This window comes from Porites lutea, chromosome 11 (assembly GCF_958299795.1).
Source record: "Porites lutea chromosome 11, jaPorLute2.1, whole genome shotgun sequence".
NCBI lineage: Eukaryota > Metazoa > Cnidaria > Anthozoa > Scleractinia > Poritidae > Porites > Porites lutea.
The window spans coordinates 24,021,144-24,039,526 of NC_133211.1; the positions used below are offsets into that span (position 1 = coordinate 24,021,144).

General features: G+C 36.7%; 2 protein-coding genes across 2 annotated transcripts in view; one reads left to right on the top strand and one right to left on the bottom strand.

Moving 5' to 3' along the window:
• Positions 1 to 17,238, top strand: LOC140951764 (probable lysosomal cobalamin transporter). The gene is made up of 15 exons (XM_073401098.1): positions 1 to 155; positions 1,939 to 2,115; positions 3,865 to 3,931; positions 6,099 to 6,193; positions 7,551 to 7,618; positions 7,726 to 7,814; positions 8,430 to 8,503; positions 9,711 to 9,767; positions 10,132 to 10,418; positions 11,308 to 11,410; positions 11,591 to 11,695; positions 13,048 to 13,194; positions 13,780 to 13,966; positions 14,599 to 14,702; positions 15,855 to 17,238. The coding sequence occupies exons 1-15, from the start codon at positions 96 to 98 to the stop codon at positions 15,963 to 15,965; spliced, it is 1,731 nt and encodes a 576-aa protein (XP_073257199.1). The 5' UTR covers positions 1 to 95; the 3' UTR covers positions 15,966 to 17,238.
• Positions 15,854 to 18,383, bottom strand: part of LOC140951765 (DNA primase large subunit-like) — a 16,041-nt gene continuing 13,511 nt past the window's right edge. Inside the window, exons 14-16 of the mRNA XM_073401099.1 lie at positions 18,072 to 18,154; positions 17,861 to 17,929; positions 15,854 to 17,761 (exon numbers count right to left, since the gene is read on the bottom strand). Of these exons, the coding sequence (XP_073257200.1) occupies positions 17,507 to 17,761; positions 17,861 to 17,929; positions 18,072 to 18,154 (407 nt within the window). The 3' untranslated portion in view covers positions 15,854 to 17,506. The remainder of the gene's footprint in view (positions 17,762 to 17,860; positions 17,930 to 18,071; positions 18,155 to 18,383) is intronic.

Sequence of the window (18,383 nt, forward strand, 5' to 3'; positions counted from 1 at the left end):
ACAGACGAGCGCAGCTGAAGAAGTTTGCAAAGTATTGAAATTTATTGCATTTAATACCTCCAGAACACGTATAGAGTTGTTGTAGTGGTTTATGAATGGCAATCCCTCACGAAGTATTAGCTTATGGTTGGATACCTTTCACAGTTGTCTTAGTGGTGAGTTGAAAGCTTTTTTACTTCAGCAGATGGAGAACTGACGTCGTCGTCGTTGAAAATCCATGTTGGTAGCTGCAGGCTACTAGCATTTCGAAAAACGTTACATAATTTTATTTTTTACTTTATATAACATATACCTATTAATAGCGTATTACTAAAAAAGAGTGTAGTATATTAATAGTAATGTTATGAGCTCAATGGTAGAAAGTTCAAGCAATTTTTGTTTTGTGCAATACAGGAAGCAATAGGACAATTGCACGATGACGTCATTTTACTACAACTACCAGAATCCTTGAGTTTGTTGTTTTCTTGTGCAAATTAAGGCTGTTTTTCTTTCATCCTCAGTGGGATTGACAAATTTAAATAACAAAGCAAAACCAAAATGAATTCTGGTAGTTGTAGTCAAATATTGTCATCGTGCAATTGTTCTATTAACTCCAAAACATAGGGACGGTAAATAAACTCTTTCGGTCTGACATACACAGCAAAAGTCACAGAAGCTCTATCGTCTCAGAAGCTCTTTGTCTCAGCCGATAAAAATTGAGAGTCTTCCTTTAATGTTATTGGTGAAAGTTGGCTACATTGCCTTCTGTTAATGTTGCAGATTATTTTAATACATTATTAATAGGCTTTCATTATTTTTAGGGGACTGTCGCTTTATAGAGGAAAAACCTTACTGAATGCACGTGCAAAATGACAAGTTTATGCGACAACGTAACAAATGTATATGCCAAATGTAGAATGTAAAACAAGAAAAAAACATGAATCTATTTAAGTTATTTCCTGTATTTTTATATTAGGCCTGTTTCAAACGTCGTGCTACTGGTGTGCTAAGCTTGCTCGACTGTAGCTCGACTGCAGCACAACACTAGCACGACTTGGTTTCAGATGTCGAATTTATTGAGTCGAATAGAGCGGCTGTTTCCTAAAACAAAACACAAAAATAAAGAAATGGTTAGCAAACCTTTTAAATGTATTCTAATGTATTTATAATTTATGGATTGAGTTCGGCATGGCAGTAGGACGACATTTGAAACCAACTCGAGGTAATGCCATGTAGCATGGCAAGGCTTGCCGTGCTACACGGCAGTAGCACGACTTGGTTTCAAACGTCACGCTACTGCCGTGCTAAAGTAGAATTTAATTCGATCAATTGAGTTTTGCACGGCAGTAGCACAATGTTTGAAATGGACCTTATTCTTGCTTAAATCTGTGGTAAATTGCCTTAAATCCATCAAATTACAAAGAAATGTTCCAAATGCAAAATTCATGGTTGGTGGATAAAGATACTTTCAGAAATAACCAGTATTTGCACTGTATTCATTCTTTGTTGTCGTCATTTTAAACATGTCATTTTGATGCTGCACTTATCTAGAGCAACAGTCCCCTAAAAGTGATGACAGCACACTAACTGACAATTTTCGCAATTGTTCACCGGCATAAAAATTTGTTTTTCTCTGCTTGTTATCTAGATGAATATGTGAGATTTGCAGTAGTAACTAGTTACTTGTAATTTAGCCTCAGAAAACACCAACATTTTGCAACAATACCACTGTTTTTCCTGCAAAGTGATGTCTGAGAAATGAGCCAGAAATTCCATACTGATGATGCGTCACTACCCAGATCTAGTCAGTGACTCGTCATCAGTTACAAATTTCTGCATTCGTTTCTCAGACATCAGTTTGGAGGGAAAACAGTGGTGGCATCACAAAATGACAGCAGTTTTCTTAAGCTAGTACTACTGTAGTAATTTTATTGTTATCGTTTTCTTTTGCATTGGCAGCTGATCTTCTTTTTTTCCTGGTTCTACATTCGTTTCTATCAAGACCATGCCCAGTCAGAAGTGTCCTCCACGCTGACAGCTATTGTGGCTCTTGCTATCACATTGCTTACAACTGCACTTGTTCCAGTTGACATTTTTCTTGTATCATACATGAAGAATGATGATGGAACTTGGAAGGTATGAACTTTTTTAACATTAAGGTCAACTAAGTCTTAAAGTTCCATGTGCCCCTTTAGTTATAGAAGGCATGCTTGAAATAACACCTTGTTACCTTCGAAATGGAACTGTTGAATTCTTCTTCTGTTTTGCAAGTTGGTGTAAGGCAATTTGGAAAGGAGAATCTGGCACTTTATCTTAAGTCAGTAGACTATAATGGAAACATGTCAATAGTAAATGCAATTATTCTGTCATTTTTTTTTTAGTTGGTGTATATATTTGGCAAAACATTTTTATTAAATGGGACAACAATAAATAGTCAGCATAAGTGTCTGGGTAAGGAAGGATCATGCATTGCAGTCAAACTATAATATTATCAAATGGCTAAACTCCAGGGTGAGTCACTTCGAAGGGTTACTGTGGAGGTAACACAAAAAGATACACAAAAGAATTCTTTAAAAATCCTGTATTCTCTGCATAAACTTAATCGATTGTGCAAAAGAATTTCACAAGGTAGCTGCAGATGCCCTCCTTGGATGGAAGATTGTGTTTGACTGTATGTAAAGTTTACTGTAACCATTGCTGAGGGGGTCCGCAGTGAAATAATCAATAATACTTCTTGAAAGCTGGCTACATATTTTGTATTAAAATATGCATTGAATGCTAGAAGATATCAAAGCTGCTAGCTGCGGGGTACATGGTAGGCAATGAATAATATTATATGCATGACTAACATGACCAGTAGATATCTTAGTAAGCTGGCCTATGTACCGTACACGTGTATGCATCTTTCACAGCTTCATACAGTATTTTGTTGACCTCCAAAGGCTCTGTTGCAAAACAGTTACTACAAGAAAAAGTAAATTCAGAATGCTATTTAATTGGAGCCACAATGGGATCTTGTCTCTAATCATAATAGAGTAGCACCCAGAATACTCCAAGTTTAAGATGAAAATTTTTAGAGAAAACGTGGAGTCAACAGGAGTTGATATAGTTAATATGGTTCGTGGAATGTTTGAAGTATAACAGCAAAGATTTTGTCCCAGTTCTCAATTAAATCCTCATTTGATTAACCAAAATGAATAATTCAAAACACCATACAACTGAATATACAACAGATAAGTAGCAACTTACGACAAGAGAGAGGTCACGCAATTCTCCTAATGAAATATAAGAAATCACACAAAGATCTACTGACATGTTGTACTCTATCTCCATATTTTCATGTTTTTATTACACAGACTAGAAATAATTTATTATTACCCTGAAATAGGAGTAGGGCGTGCTGGGGAGATGGAAATATCCTCCGTTTGCAAGTCTGAGTCAGACTGTGCAGTCTTGAAAGCATGTTGTGTGACTATTTTCAGTGATTGGCGTCTCTTAATGTCTGGCTGCGTAACAATGATGGAATGAAAAGTCTGCAACTAAGCTTGAGTAGTCTTGAAATTCAAAACGTTTTGAGTGGTACAAAAAGCCAAGAATCTGATGAAACCAATGCAATATTTTTGTCCATCGTGACTGAAGGATAATTGAGTATTAAATAAATAAAGTTAATTAAGTGTTACTAAATTAAACACGCATTGCCATATTGTTAACTAACAAGAAATGTTTCTTTGCATTTTTTTCCAATTGAAATTGCAAATTCAAGTAAAAGTATCATTATTTCATAATGTTACATTAAATAAAAATGAAAGGATGCAAATAAAAATGCTTTATATGATTCATAGTCAATTTAATTTCATTATCATGATTGTTAATGTTAATTTTTAGGAATGGAGTGCTGATGAATCTGTAAGAAATGACTTTGAAAAGAATACTGTTGCAGTTGGTTATTATGGTATGTACATTGTATCTACATTGTATCCGTTTTGATCAGTATATCTCATGAACTGAAACGTGTTAGTGACCTCCTCACATCGGCCACATCAAAGCTGCCAGTTATTAATGATGTGGTGGAGTTTGTTTTCATGTAGACTGCTGCCTTACATTTCAAAAGGTTTCTTAAATAAAGTTAAATAAAATATTTATTTGACACAGTTAACAGCAAGGAACGTGGGCGTGGTCAGCGGTCAGTTGTTTGACTCAAGCATGGCCACCCTTGCTTGCATCACCTCCATGTGCTCAGTACAGCGTTTCCCTGGTGGCCACTCTCTTTGTTTAGCCTTTGGATCATTCTTTTACCCCCATCCCTCCCCCCTCTTTATTCTTCCACCAATAAATCAGTGTGACAGGTGCCTGGTTCTATTGGCGTGGGGGCTCATGGCTGGATGTGGCGGGTTTGCCAGCCATGGGGCCGTAACTCTGTCTAGGGGCTGGCTGTGCCATAGGTGGAAGCCCCTGGACATCCCGGGTACCCACCTCTGCTAGTCACACAGTAGTTAAATAGTAGAAAAAGAAGTCATATTATAACGTCTTGGTGTCTACCTTATCTAGTGTTTTTAGGGTTTTAAAAAACCTTGAATATCAGCACAATTCTTGTAATCTGCTTGCCCAAGGTCATTGAATGCATGACCTAGTTTATGGTTAACCTTTTAAGCCCCAAGATCCACATACAAATTCTCCAGACTGATCTCCATACATTTCTTTTAAGAATAGTTGAGAGAATTTGGTTCAAGATCAAAGTGTTTTGGTAATTAATTTCGTAATTCTCATAACCTTTACTCTTGATGATCTGCTGATGTTGTTAGGAGAAAATTGATGTTGGTCACCCTTGGGACTTAATAAAGGGTTAACTTAAATGGTGACTTGCCTTGCCTATGGCCTGTGGGTAAGTGGGCTTGGAAGTTAGATGTACTTACGCTGGAAAGAAAATCTATATGATGCATGCAAAAACTAGATGTCCTAGATGACCAAATGGGTACTTTGTGGAGGCTTGCTTTTGAGTGGTTCCTATAGACTGTGGTAATCCAGACCTGCATTTGCTGGGTTTGAATTTACGATCTCACTGGCACTACCCCTCTGCTGTCGATGGTCATCTCACATCAACTCAAGTTCCTTGGCCTTATTTTGCACATGGAGAAGGATGAACCCACTAAATATCTACGAGTTACATGAGCCCACCCACAGGAGAAGACCTCCAATTAGACTCAGGCTTTTAGTCAGACATTGAAAACTGGCCATCCAGAAGGCATCTTTTCCCATAAAATTATAAGATATTAAGTGAATTATCCTTGTTTTTCTTCCAAAATTGGCATCCATAGGATGGCTGGACACACCTCCGGCTAAAACCATGGTTAGACTGCATAAGTCCTTTTCCAGCCAAGTCCTGGAATTGATCGACCCCAGTAAGCATTTCTCAGAGGATGACATCATGTGCTCTGCCCAAGACTGAGCCAGCTGGAGATGACTTACAGTCAACTGCTCTTTGGTCAACCAATGATGTGCATGATGATTTGCTGCATTTACATTTGACATGCCTTTAGATACTGTCAATGCTTGATGGTTGATAATAATTATTTATGTTGCAGTTAATTTTTCATTGTAGTCAATTTTTGTTTTCCTTTGTTTCAAATTCAGCAGCATACTGTACATGTGCATTACCATACCCAAAAATGAATTATAAACCCCATTTACACGCGCTAAAAAAATTGGCACAGCACGCCAAATTTTTTGCTTTGTGCCTCATTTACCCGTGCCCAGACTACCTCTGGGAGGTAGTCTCGGCACCCTTAAAATTTTGAGCATTACATGTGGGACCAATACGTTTACACGTTGAAAATTGTGAGTGCCATGCCTTAAAATTGTCAGCACAGTGCCAAAAATTTGGCGTGCCGATTTTTTTAGCGTATAAATGGGGTTATAATTAACAAATATTGCCAAAACTTGCCATAATTTTAACTGCAACAATTGTGTCATTCAAAAGAGTGATAAACGTGTCATTGAACAGGCACAGTATTACTGTGTCCTTGTAACAAGCATACATGATGGTGTATAATTATGACTGTAATTCAGTTGTGGTAAAAAGTCGATTTTTGTTTTATGCAATATGGTGTTTTTGTTTGCAGTACTTTATGCAATGGTGGCATTCTTTGCTTTTGTACTTATGCCTTTTATGTACTTCTACTATGAGGAAAAAGATGAAGATGTGACAACAAAACAGGTAAAAGTGAATTGAACGGAAAAACAGTAGAAATTAAGTAGAATGTTCAATGTTGACTTGTGACTTGCAATACTTTTTGCCAAAGAAGCTTTTGACTATCATTACGGTGATGTGAGGCACATCATTTACATGCAAGTTTGCCAAGTTGTCAAGGGCTAGTATTGAGTGCTGGTAATGTGCTTATTTTCTGTCAGACTTCTCTTCTTTAGTCAAAATGTGAAGTCTTAGTAGGGAGCATTCATTTTTTAGAAGGGGGGGTGGGCCGGAGGAATCCCTATGAGCATGAATGTAAAATCTCCCAGCCCTCCCTTTATATTTTTTGTTAAAAAATGTGACCCTCCCGGGAAGCAGTAAAATTTATAGTGACCCACCCCTTCCTCCTGACAAACATGGTTTGTGGCTGGATTGTGCAACGATCCTGTGGTCCTTCACACAGATGCACCTGTTAGCTAGAATAACGCAACCGCCAATTGCCTACTTTTCTGTCATAACGGTTTACCCTGGCCCCTTCAGGCAACTCATCTTCCTCTTCACTTTCGCTGTCCTTTGAATCATTTTCGTCTGAATTGTTTGCATCCCCAAATTCCAGTAGTAGTTCATCTTCACTTTCTGAGTCCTCGCTGACACTGACATCATCATCTTCTGACTGGGTGTCCGAGTTTTCCGTTGCTAGTGCAGTCAGTGCCTGACGCTTTTCATCTTGGCGCATATTTTTTCTCACTTCAATATTCGTAAGGTGCTCAAGATATTCTTTCACCAGATCAGATGGTTGTTGTTGTTGTTGTTGTCATCTAATAATCAATTCAGTTGGTGCGACTGGGGCTTTTATACATTTCAGTGGAACAAAGTTCATTTGAGTCTCAAATTAGCTTTGTAACGTCAAGGGTTCAAAGATCAGTTTGTATGAAACTTGTATAATATTAAAAAAAATTAAGTGACCCCCCCTCTTTGTTGTGTCAAATTTATGCTGACCCTCCCTTTTTGGGCAGGCAAAAAGTTAATGACCCTCCCCTGAATTCCTCCGGCCCACCCCCCCTTCTAAAAAATGAATGCTCCCTTAGTTGTTGTCAATTAATCTTCTTGGTGTATTACCAGAGCCTTTCATATACAGTCATGTAAATCATCTTATAGCTACCTATCTTATAACAATTGTTTAGGTAACATGCTGATATCACTATTTCATACACTTTGTGACATTCAAGAACAATTATATTATACATATGCTTGAATCATTTCCTTTGGCTTTTAAAAGTGTTTAGGTGGGGACAGTACATTGCAATTTAGGATCATGTTTTGTTATTGCTTTCTGGACTGATTTAATTCTGGCACTTGCAATGATATTTTGATTTTCCTGCAGAGAATGTGTGGCGCACTGAAGTACACTATTGGGTTTTTAATAGTTGGTGTTGTTCTTCTTCTTGTTGGGTAAGCATGAGTATAAATTTAATATTGTTATTAACTGCAAATCACACGCCCACTGAAATTATGTATTCTATCCCATCTTTGTCGTAAATTAATTTCTGTGCTTGCAGAGCCTTTGCACCATTGAAGAAACCTCCCAGTAACATAACCCACTGGAGTGATAAATTAAACTTCATGAAAGATGAACTAAAAGCTGGAAGTTAGTAAAAAAAATAATTTTTGCAAACCTAAATATATAAATATATTATTCATATATTATTTGTATAAATATATTATTCATTATATAAAGGTTCCAATAAAGTGTACGTGTTCCTCTTGTGATTGGGTACATGTACATGTAGTTAATGATATTACGTCTGTTCTTTGCCTTTTTAACATGTTAATTCAGGGCCATTTACACCCTCCTATGTAAGTCAAGAAAACAAGCACTCTCACACTGTTTCTTATTATGCAAGCTCAACTCTTGTGCACATGCTGAGGTCATGTGATATAACATAACAAATGCAAATGTGACAAAATGGATTTATTAAATTTCTGCTGAAAACATCAGCTTTTTGTCACCCGTTTTTTTTTTTTTTTTCGAATAGCCCATTGGCTGGATATCTTCTTATGATAGAGATGGCAAAAATAAAGAGATGCAGTACAGTATTTCTAGACACTTTTGTGTGCACAGAAGCAACACTTATATCAGGGAAAATTTCTTAGTGCACTCATCACTCTGTCTCAGGAGAACTGTTTTCAGCCATCTTAAAGCTTCAATTAATTAAAACCTTATCTGGATAGTTATTCATTTAATGATTGTAATATTTTTTAGATGGTGAGACAGCCTTGTCACTGCTCATGGGATTTCTTTCCTTCATGGGAATGATAATAATGATAACCTACACTGTAAGTACAGGGGCGTCACATGAGATTTCAGCGTGCAAAGGAAGTTGTGTCTGATAGCCCGGGGCTAGTGGATATTGCTATCGGGCAAGCATTACCTTGCTGGACATTTGAAAACGTACCCAAATCAGATTCAAACAGCGTGGTTTAGTGAATTCCGTTCTTAACTTGCCCGACAGGCAAGTGAAGTTTTTTGTAGAATTCAAATTACAGATGAACTGTGAAATCAATTCTGCTCATCAAAACAATTTTGGCTCCAGTTGAAATGATGTTTGGGCTAGTAAATGTTAACTTCAGCTTGCCCGAATGGCAAGCTGTAAAAGTGACTTTCTTTGCACCCTGGATTTTGAAGGTTTATGCACTCGAAGAAACATAAGGGAGCCAAAGGAGCTGTGGAGGTATACTCCCCCAGAATATTTTTTAGTTTATGGTTTCAGAAATGCCATTTCCTGTGTTTTCCGCAGACATTTTCAGGAAATAAGTACGAAAGAAAATGCAGTGAGGGGGGCAGGGAAGAGTACATTTTATTGTTTTCCATTTTTGGAATGGTAAATGGCTAAAGGAAACACTGACACAAAGACACCGACATAATACAAAAAATTTTTCAGTCATCCCTATGAAATTAATGATAAAAATGCTTTCAGGAAATACAGAAATTATATTTCCAGATTTCAGCTGTGCACATGAGCAAATGCGACAAGTACCGCTTCCTTTTGCTGTAAGCTGAAAGCATTCCTCTTATCATAAATAGTAATTTATATATATATATATATATATATATATATGTATTTTTTTTTTCTTCCTTTGCTCTTTTATTTTCTTTTGTTTTTTTTGTTTTGTTTTTTTCTTTTTGTCATTTCGCTTTTTTTAGCCTAGAACTATGATTAGTACGACTATCTAATATACTTATTTTAAGATTTACTGTAGCTCTGCCATTGATTTTCCCGGGTGTAATTATGATAATATTTTGTTCTAATTATTTAACTGAGGGAGCCCATTCCTTATAAGCCTGGTGGCTTCTCTTGGGCTTCCTCGCCATGAGAGTTAAGGTAATTAGATTTTATTTGATTTGTATAATTTTTTGGCAAACAAAACAATAAACAATGTATATAGACGCTATGCTCACCTCCTTTGATATAAGTTCCATTCTCTTCATTTTTGCTGGCTTAATCATTGTATCCAAGGCTATATGATTTTGTTTTCTGTTTAGGCATATGGCATGACGGCTCTACCTTTCTCAATGTTGAAAGGATTCAAGAATGCCAAGGTAAAGCCAAACCTACTTCATTTATTCGTAAGATCTTTCATTTTTTCTGAAAAACAGCGTCTAAGTCAGTGAGTTAAAATGGCCACTGTTCTGGTGTTTAAAAGTTGTTTTGTTTGCTTTCATTTTAATAACCAAATTCACTTTGATTCATGCTAAAAAAAAGTATTACCCATTAAATTGTTAGATTTGAATCTTTTTACATCTTTGGCTTATGATTACTCTTCTCAAGCATACAACCTATTTACATTGTACAAAGCTAACTTCTTGTGTAGTGTTGTTGTACTTGCGGTATGTACTGACAGATTTATCTGCTCAGAGGTTTACAATGTGATTATTATAATTATGAATATTTTATAACTGCTAGAAAGAAGAGTTAGAAGTAAGTCAGAGTCATGAATCAGTGCAAGAACGTGCCCGTATGATCCGTGCCAAGTACACAAGTGGTCGCACAGTGTCTGGTCGTGATCGCAGGCTTCTCGCACGTCTTGAAGGAGAGGAAAGGTTGCTTTTAAGAAGAGAGAGACATTTACAGGCTGCTAACCTAAGCTGGCTTAACAAGTGTCTCAGATGTTGCCGGCCATTTGAAGTCATCTTTGGGATTTTCTTCCTGTTGTTTGGTTTACTCATTTTTGTCTCCTTGTTTCTCACATGGTAAGTTGATATTACGTACAGGACAAACTTACTGATATGGTCTGTGGAACCAATCTGTCCACCTGTAAAATTTCAAGTTGCCAGATAAATATTACAAGTAGGTAGGTCAATCAAACAGCTTGGGATTGTTTTTGGTTCTAGGGGGTCATGGTCATAATAGGCAGGGGAAATCCCCATCCCCTGGCCCTTATTAACAGTCTTTTGGCATGTGACCAGTTCATAATACTGACCACATCCTTTTGGTTCTAAAATAAAAATACCCTTTCATTTTTCTTATCTCATTAATATGGCCACCTGTATGTGACCAGATTTTTATGGCTCTTCACAGGGGTTTCAATAAAAATTGAAATAGCCAGCGGGTTTGATTAGAGTAACCGTCTGTATCAGTAAGAGGCCATTATTTCCCTTTTTCTAAGGATGTTTGAGGGCATTGCTGAGTCCCCTAGAAAATTTTAAATTTGGAAGCCCTAAACTGCGATTTCCAGCATGCTGGACAAAAGAACGTGTTTTTCATCCAAGAAAATGAATGCATTAATTCACTATGATTCCTTTCAGTTTCAATTTATCAGCCATACAATCAACTTCTTCAAAAGATGCTAATTCAGTGACGTACATTTGGATGGGAACAAATTTTGCATAAATCTATTTAGAAACATGTGAAACATTGACGGAGCTACAGCGTTCAAATAACTAATGCATAACGTAAATCCAGTGGTGCTTCTTCTTTCGGGATAACAGCGACCTCTTCTCTTAGCAGTGTAGCCAATGCAGTTAGTCGGTCATCGCTGCCTATTGAAACCCCTGCACTGATGGGTGACTGTTTAGATTGACAAAGATTCACTGTATCCAGAAATACTATTTTTTTTCTGTTTCTTCCTTACTGTTTCAGCCTTGACAAAGCCTTAAATTCACTGGGCTACAAGTTTGGTTATGCACTCCTCAAGCCTCAGCTACCCAATCCCATCAATATTGTCATGGTATATGCACAGAGGGTAAGCATAAAGAGTGTTGTCATTATTTTTAAAAAAGGAAATTAATAATGATTTTATAATTTTGAGGTAAACATTTTAACAATACATACAGTAAGGGCATGTGGTTAAAATTAACACTACTGTGACCCTCCAGTTCCAAGTCAAATTAGATCAAGCATGTCATTCAATTTTTCTTTTCAGGTGTTTCCTTTGGATTATTGCTTGTTTGTTGGCATTGTTCTGTACTTCTTGTACTGTACCATGTCTGGTATCAGAGCTATAGGAATCCGCTGCTGCTGGATCAAAGTATCTTTTTAAAATGACCTTAGATTAAACAGCACTTAATAATGTACATTGCATATATGCATATTGTTAAGCTTTTGTAGGTTCCATTCCCATCGCATCTTCTTCCAGTAATGCTATGTGTTGGTCGACTGTCAGTTAACTGTTGGCCAACTGTTTACTAACAGTCCTTCATTTGACATTTTATCGGAGGGCTTTTCTTCACTTTTACCTTAGTGGTACGGTGGAACCTCTCCATTGGGAAACCTCTATTCAAGGGACACCTCTATTCAGGGGACACAAAAGTTTGGTCCCGGCAAAATGTTCACATAATCTTTGTATCTGTTACCTCGTCTATTGAAGGGACCTCTAATCAGGGGAAAGAGACACTTTTTTCTGAGTCACAAAACCCGTGTTTAACCTCCATTCAGGGGACACCTTAGCACCCAAAGTTACTGACCACAACAAAGAGGGTTGATAACTTCAAGTGTTCAATAATCGCAATGATGATAGCTTGCACAAACTGAAGTATCTTTCTTAAATCATTGTACTGCACTTATTGAAATTCAGCATGCAATATGGCAGAGATAAGTTTATCAAGAATTTTTGTACATTATTATAGATTATTTTGGAGGTGTCAACCTTTTGAGTTTGAAAATCTGGATTATTCTGCATGGCATAGGACATGATAATAATGTAGTCCAGTGATTTGTTACAAATAAGTTATGCTGACTCGGGACTCATCTTGTGAAAAATCATGAGTCCCAGTCCAGAATCAATAAGTCCCAGTTAAAAATAAAAGTCTGAAATTGATGATACTAGTTTGGGCCTTTATGTAACCAGACCATGAATCTGAAGACAGACTCCAAAACTCTTTGATCTGTATTACAGCACGCTGAAATTAAAGTATTGTCCTTCTATTTTAAAGCACAATAGAGGCCAAAAAAATACGCATCGTTAAACAACTACACTACACAGCCATAATAACTACCACAGAAATTACATGAACGGGATATTCCTACAAATACACATGTCCAGATCAATTGATCGCTCTTTGGGTCCTACTATACGGGACGGATGCGATAAATTATTTTGTGTCTCTGGGTAAAAAATCACTCGTAGTGTCACATGAAGTCAGTCAGTCAAAATTAAGTTTGCTTTAATGATTGTGATGACCAAAAAACTTTGTCAGTGCTAAGATACATGAAAAGTTCCCCCAGAAACTTTACTATAATAAAAAAAAAACATTCAGTCCTTGGGAGAAAAGACCCCATAACGTCACTTTATAGCATAATGTTAATCCTAGTCCTTCTTATTATTCTAAACCACCAATCCAAAGTACCTTCCCTACGAACCATCCTTGACTTGTTTAAAAGCTCTATAAGATACGTGCTCGCAAAACTATGCCACAGGCTCTACTGTTCCTGATTCTGATGCTTATGCTGACCATGTTGTTCTTGAACATCATGTTGTTCACTTTGGCACCACAGTATGTCATGTATGGCAGCCAACATTATATGAAAGTAAGTTACTAGTAGACACTGGTCAATACACCAGATGCACCATGGGATAATATACCGTCCATGCTGTAAGTTCAACCCACAAAAAAAGGCTGGGCAGTTTTAATATTTATTAACAACTTCCCTTTTACCTTTTGACCTGGTGTTTATTCAAGGCCCGGTGTTTAATCAGGAAAATACAATAGATATTTTAATTATTTTATTGTATTTTCTAAAATTGTATTGTATAGTGGAAGCTCTGGTAAGCTGACACCCTCAAGACGTGAAAAAGGTGTCTTTAACTGGGGCTGGCCACTTACGAGAATGTAAAAAATTAATAGAGATTTTGTAGGGGAGTTGAGAAAAAAGGTGTTTTGTGAAGGTGGCTGTAAGTAGAGCTTTCCGCTTATGGAGTGTCCATTAGGAGAGCTACCACTGTATTTTCTTGACTTAAGACAAAAAAGCTGTCTGTGTCCCTAACTTACCTGTACCTACCACCTGTTTGGGTTGGATGGTAAAAACAATCACTGCATCTCATAGCAAATTTCAGTTTATATTTAAATACATTAAATAATTAAAATTAATTGTTTTAATTGTGTTGACTCTTAGACTAATGATACTGCTCATCCCCAAACAACGGTCACTCCACCTAATGGTACACTGCCTGGAAACACAACTACCCCTACTCCACAGCCAACTCCACGTGATAGCACAGTGTCTGGAAATACAACTACCCCAATTCCACAGCCAACTGCTTCTGCACAAACTGAAGTCTGTGAGACTGATGCACCAGTTGGTAAGTATATACGGTATACAAAAGTGTGAGTCTAAAGTACTCAAGGAATCACCTTGCTAAATTTACTTGTGATTTTATGGTCATACTTCTTTACTCAAAAGCAAGAACTTTAGTAAAACTCTGCTAATGGGAAACCAAGAACACTTTGAGTGTAGATCAGACTACAAGGTCTGGATCCAGCACTGGAGTTACAGAGGTACTTTTAACATTCACTGAAAATGAACCCCTTGACGGAAAGTAAAATGATTCTGCATTAATGGCCCAGGTTCAAGTTAAAATGAGATTGATTGAGTTAACGAGGTTTCAACCGTAGCTGACTCTTAGTAAAGAAACCTCCGGAAAATACCTCTTTATGAAGTTCTTACTTGAATACTCACAATAAAAAAAAACATTGACTCAATCCAGGCTCAAAAATATTATAATGCAATTAATCAACATGTCATGAATGGGAGAATGAGAGACTCAAAGGTTGTACTTCAATGTATGACACATTCTAGTGTGATCTCATAAATCATCACTAATTCCCTCTTGAAGTGTTTAAAAATGTACTTTTTTAACAGTTTTGTAATAGTTATTATAATTTATTGTTACAGTTAGCAATACCACTACTCTTTATCTCATCTTTATTATAGGTAAATGTATTATGACAAGAGCTGCTGTGTTCCTAAACAGATTTTTCTACAAAGTGTGGTTCTTCGGTGCTTGTTATTACTGGGGAACATGGCTCTTTTTGGTGGTGAGTGGGACTTCTTTGCATTGATTGTTTTAAAAAAACTCTAGTCATTGGAGACCTGTACTTGCCTAACACAAAGTTGGAACCTACTATCAGGCATGCTTCTTCCCTTGTTCTTTGTATGAGATCGCACATTAACTGTGTTATTTCATGTTTGTTCATTGTATCCCAAGTTTGCGCCAGTCTGTTTCACAGGAACTTACAGTTTGGGCCAGGTTGTTCAAAGCTGGGTTAAGATGGTCGGAACCTATTTATATGAGTGTTGGTAATGTTTTTGATTCAATTTGAAAAATTCAACCAATTTCTATTATTTTTGGCATCCGTGATAAATCGTGAGGGAACTTTAAGAAAATGTTATTTATTTTTTTGTAGTTATAAAAACCTTTGCGATATTGAAAGTAATTTAAAAATCCCACAACATATTTTCCCTAACTTCAGCAAATAAGCCTCGGAGCTCACTAGCTTTATATCTGCAAGTTTGAAGTCAGTCGTGACCATATAACTTGCTGCTTAACACGCTGGTCAAATTAATATGCTATGCCGTAGGCTTCTGATTACTCAGTTTCTTGCACTAAAGCTTTAGGTAATGAATACCCTTTCAGATAAGAGATAGTCTTTTGGCACTCTTCCTCTTTTTGTGTGTCAACTTTCACAAAATGTGTTAGCGTAGCATGTGAAGGTTAAATTTGACTAACACTTTGTGTAGCGAGTTCTACGGTCACAATTGATTTCAAACCTAGGAGCTCTGAGGCTTATTTGCTGAAGTTAGGGAAAAATCTGTCATGGGATTTCGAAGTTATTATTTCACATTTTTCATAAAAATGCGGTTTTTAATACATGTCAATATCTCAAAGGTTTTTATACCTACAAAAAAATAAATAACATTTTCTTAAAGTTCCATCATTATTTTATTAAGGATGCAACTGGTAGTTTCTTAGTGTTTTTGATGGCTGCAATCACTAAATTATGTAATACAAAAGACTGAAAAGACATGAACAATACCCTCACCAAAACAACAAAAGCAAACTAATAATAGTTTCTGCAACACCAAGAAACAGCCAAACAACTGGGCCCTGTACATTGTTGTGGTAACTTATGTTTTCAGTTAATAGTGTCTTGCCATCCTTACAATCCAATGGCTATTTTTACCAACAGGTGTACATTATAGGACTAGGTGTTTCAATAGCTAAGAAACGCAAGTCAGTGGTGGATGAGGAGCTGGACTCCAGTGATTATGACTCAGATGAGGATTTGGTGTCTGCTTAACTTACTGACTACACCCTTGGACTCTTCAACAGTGCAAGCCTCCTTTAAGGGAAAAGTTTGAGTCCGATCATCGCATAATTATCTTGTGCATTACCACAATTATAACACTTTAAACACTGTTTGCTAAATTGGAGTAGAATAATAGTATCAGTACCAGCACAACTTGAGGTTTGTGTACAAAAATGATGCAGCATTTTCTTGTATGTTCTCATGTAGTGTAAGTGTTTTATATTTATATTTATTCATTTGTGGTATAAGGGAATAGCCATCGCATTTGCTCGCTGGAATTTTTTATTATTTTTGACAATAGAAAAATCCAATGGGCAAATGTGACGGCTAACTCATGTGCTGCTAAGGAATCTTCCTTTAAATTTAGAACTTCTCTCTTAGTTAGTTTTTTTTTACACGAAAGATGCATAACAGGATGATAATTATTGTAGGTGCGTGAAGTTTTGTTTGTATTTTATCTGGTTTGTTTGCTTCCAAAGTTATTATAATGGGAAATTGTTGTGTATCTAGCCAAATGTCTATTGTTTTAGTTATGATTAACTGCTAATAGGGACTCTACAGGTCATCCAGTTCTGTCTGTGATCATCTGGTTAAATTACTGTTGTGTTCAAACAAATCAGATTTTGAGTAAGTACTCAAGTGATTACAGACTGAATTGGACTCCACTCAGTCCTATAAATTATAATCCAAAACAGCAATATTGTACAAAAAATGGGTGTAATGTTGTGCTAGGGAAGTTTACTAAATATTTATTGCGAAAAGATATTGTTGTGACATCTGATGTCTATAGAACATAAAACAATAGTGTTTAGATTAAGAACTGTTTGATAGCAAAAAAAGGAACAAAAGATTCATAATTCTTGTGATGATAATTGGTTTAATAGTTTATACAATTAGTGAAAGATTTCCCACTTTTGTAGTTAATACAAATACAATGTAGGGTATAATAAGTCCAGTTGAAAGCAAACTGCAGAGACATTAAACAAGAAAAATTACTTATTAGACTGGACGTGTGGACGCTTCAGTGTCACTATCAACACTTTCCTGCATTTGTAGAGTAAGCGTTTTTAAAAAGGTATGTACTTTTTGCGTGTATTGAAGTTGTAAGTTCACATTTTTTATTGAAATGCGCAACAGTCTTATAAGTCATTATTCAACATCATACATGTAAACTAACAGTAATGACTGTAGTATTGAAGGAAATGTGTTGTAAAAGTAGATTTGTATGAAAAAATAATAAACTTTTCAACTGATAATCTTTAAATCATAGTGTACATTTTTTTAACACAGATAGCAAAAAAGTAAAAGTTTTCAGATCAGAAACTACATTACATTTATATCAAGACTTGGTGCACCTCTGCAATGCAGAATAGGTGTTTGATAACTTCTGTCGATTATTCCCACACGTTGAGGAACCTTAAGAGCCATCAAGAAACTTGAAGCTAAGATCCCTGATTTAAAAATTCTGGACTAGATCACATCGAGTTAGTCCTTTTTATACATCAGTTTCATTTGATCCACTTCAGCTGTAGTTAAGCCATTGTGTCCATTCCTTCTATTTCCCCAAGCATGTCATCGTCATCATCCATTTGAATGTCACCTATGTCATTACCTGTGGTGGCATTAGGTGCACCATTTTTCTCATTCTTTACAGTAGCTCTTACATGCTCAAGCCCACTGGGAGTGTCATTTCCAAGGCGTGACGCCCCACCCTTTCCATCTTGCAGAACTTGGCGGCTTTCATCGAAGTATTGGTTTGGATGGTTTATGGCAGAGCTGGCAGTTACCTAGGTAGGGTAGTTGACACAAATTAAAATTAGAAGAAATAGAACTCTAATGGTGATCCCATTGCATGTAACAAATTAAAATGGAGAAAGAGTTCATACCCCATGTGTTAGCTCAAAGTATCTTGTACAAGCCAGCTGGTAATGGGACTCTTTGACAAACTCCATTATCTGTAAACGAAGAGGAGACCAATATTGTACAGTATGAACTATTACACCTTAACACACCTGTTTGTAATGAAGAACTCTGCTCAAAGACATTGTGACAGTATTCGAAAAGAACCCGTTTTTCTGTTATGGCTTTCAACTGTACCTCATCAATACCCTTCTTGGGAATCCTGTAAGCTGCTAAACGTTGCCGCAGTAGATCAGCATCTGTGTGTCGGAATGGGCAGCCTGTGAAGAGATCAGGAGATAACTGATCAAAAAGAAGGTAAGTGTCTCCTGACGACATTATCACAATTTTATGCTTACATGTGCACAATGAATGTGTAAGAAACAACCATTGGAACCCTGCTTCACAGACACCTTGTTATAATTATCACATGGTTCACCATGTCACTGGAAATGACTACAATGAAATGAACACTACCTGCTTAACACCCACACCTGGTTAATACAAACA

Excerpts from the sequence above, each read along its gene's own strand:
- LOC140951764 (XM_073401098.1), top strand. The coding sequence starts at position 96 with ATGGCAATCCCTCACGAAGTATTAGCTTATGGTTGGATACCTTTCACA. Across the intron at positions 9,768-10,131 it reads AAGGATTCAAGAATGCCAAG|AAAGAAGAGTTAGAAGTAAG; the intron begins GTAAAGCCAAAC and ends TATAACTGCTAG. Across the intron at positions 14,703-15,854 it reads GAACATGGCTCTTTTTGGTG|GTGTACATTATAGGACTAGG; the intron begins GTGAGTGGGACT and ends TTTTACCAACAG.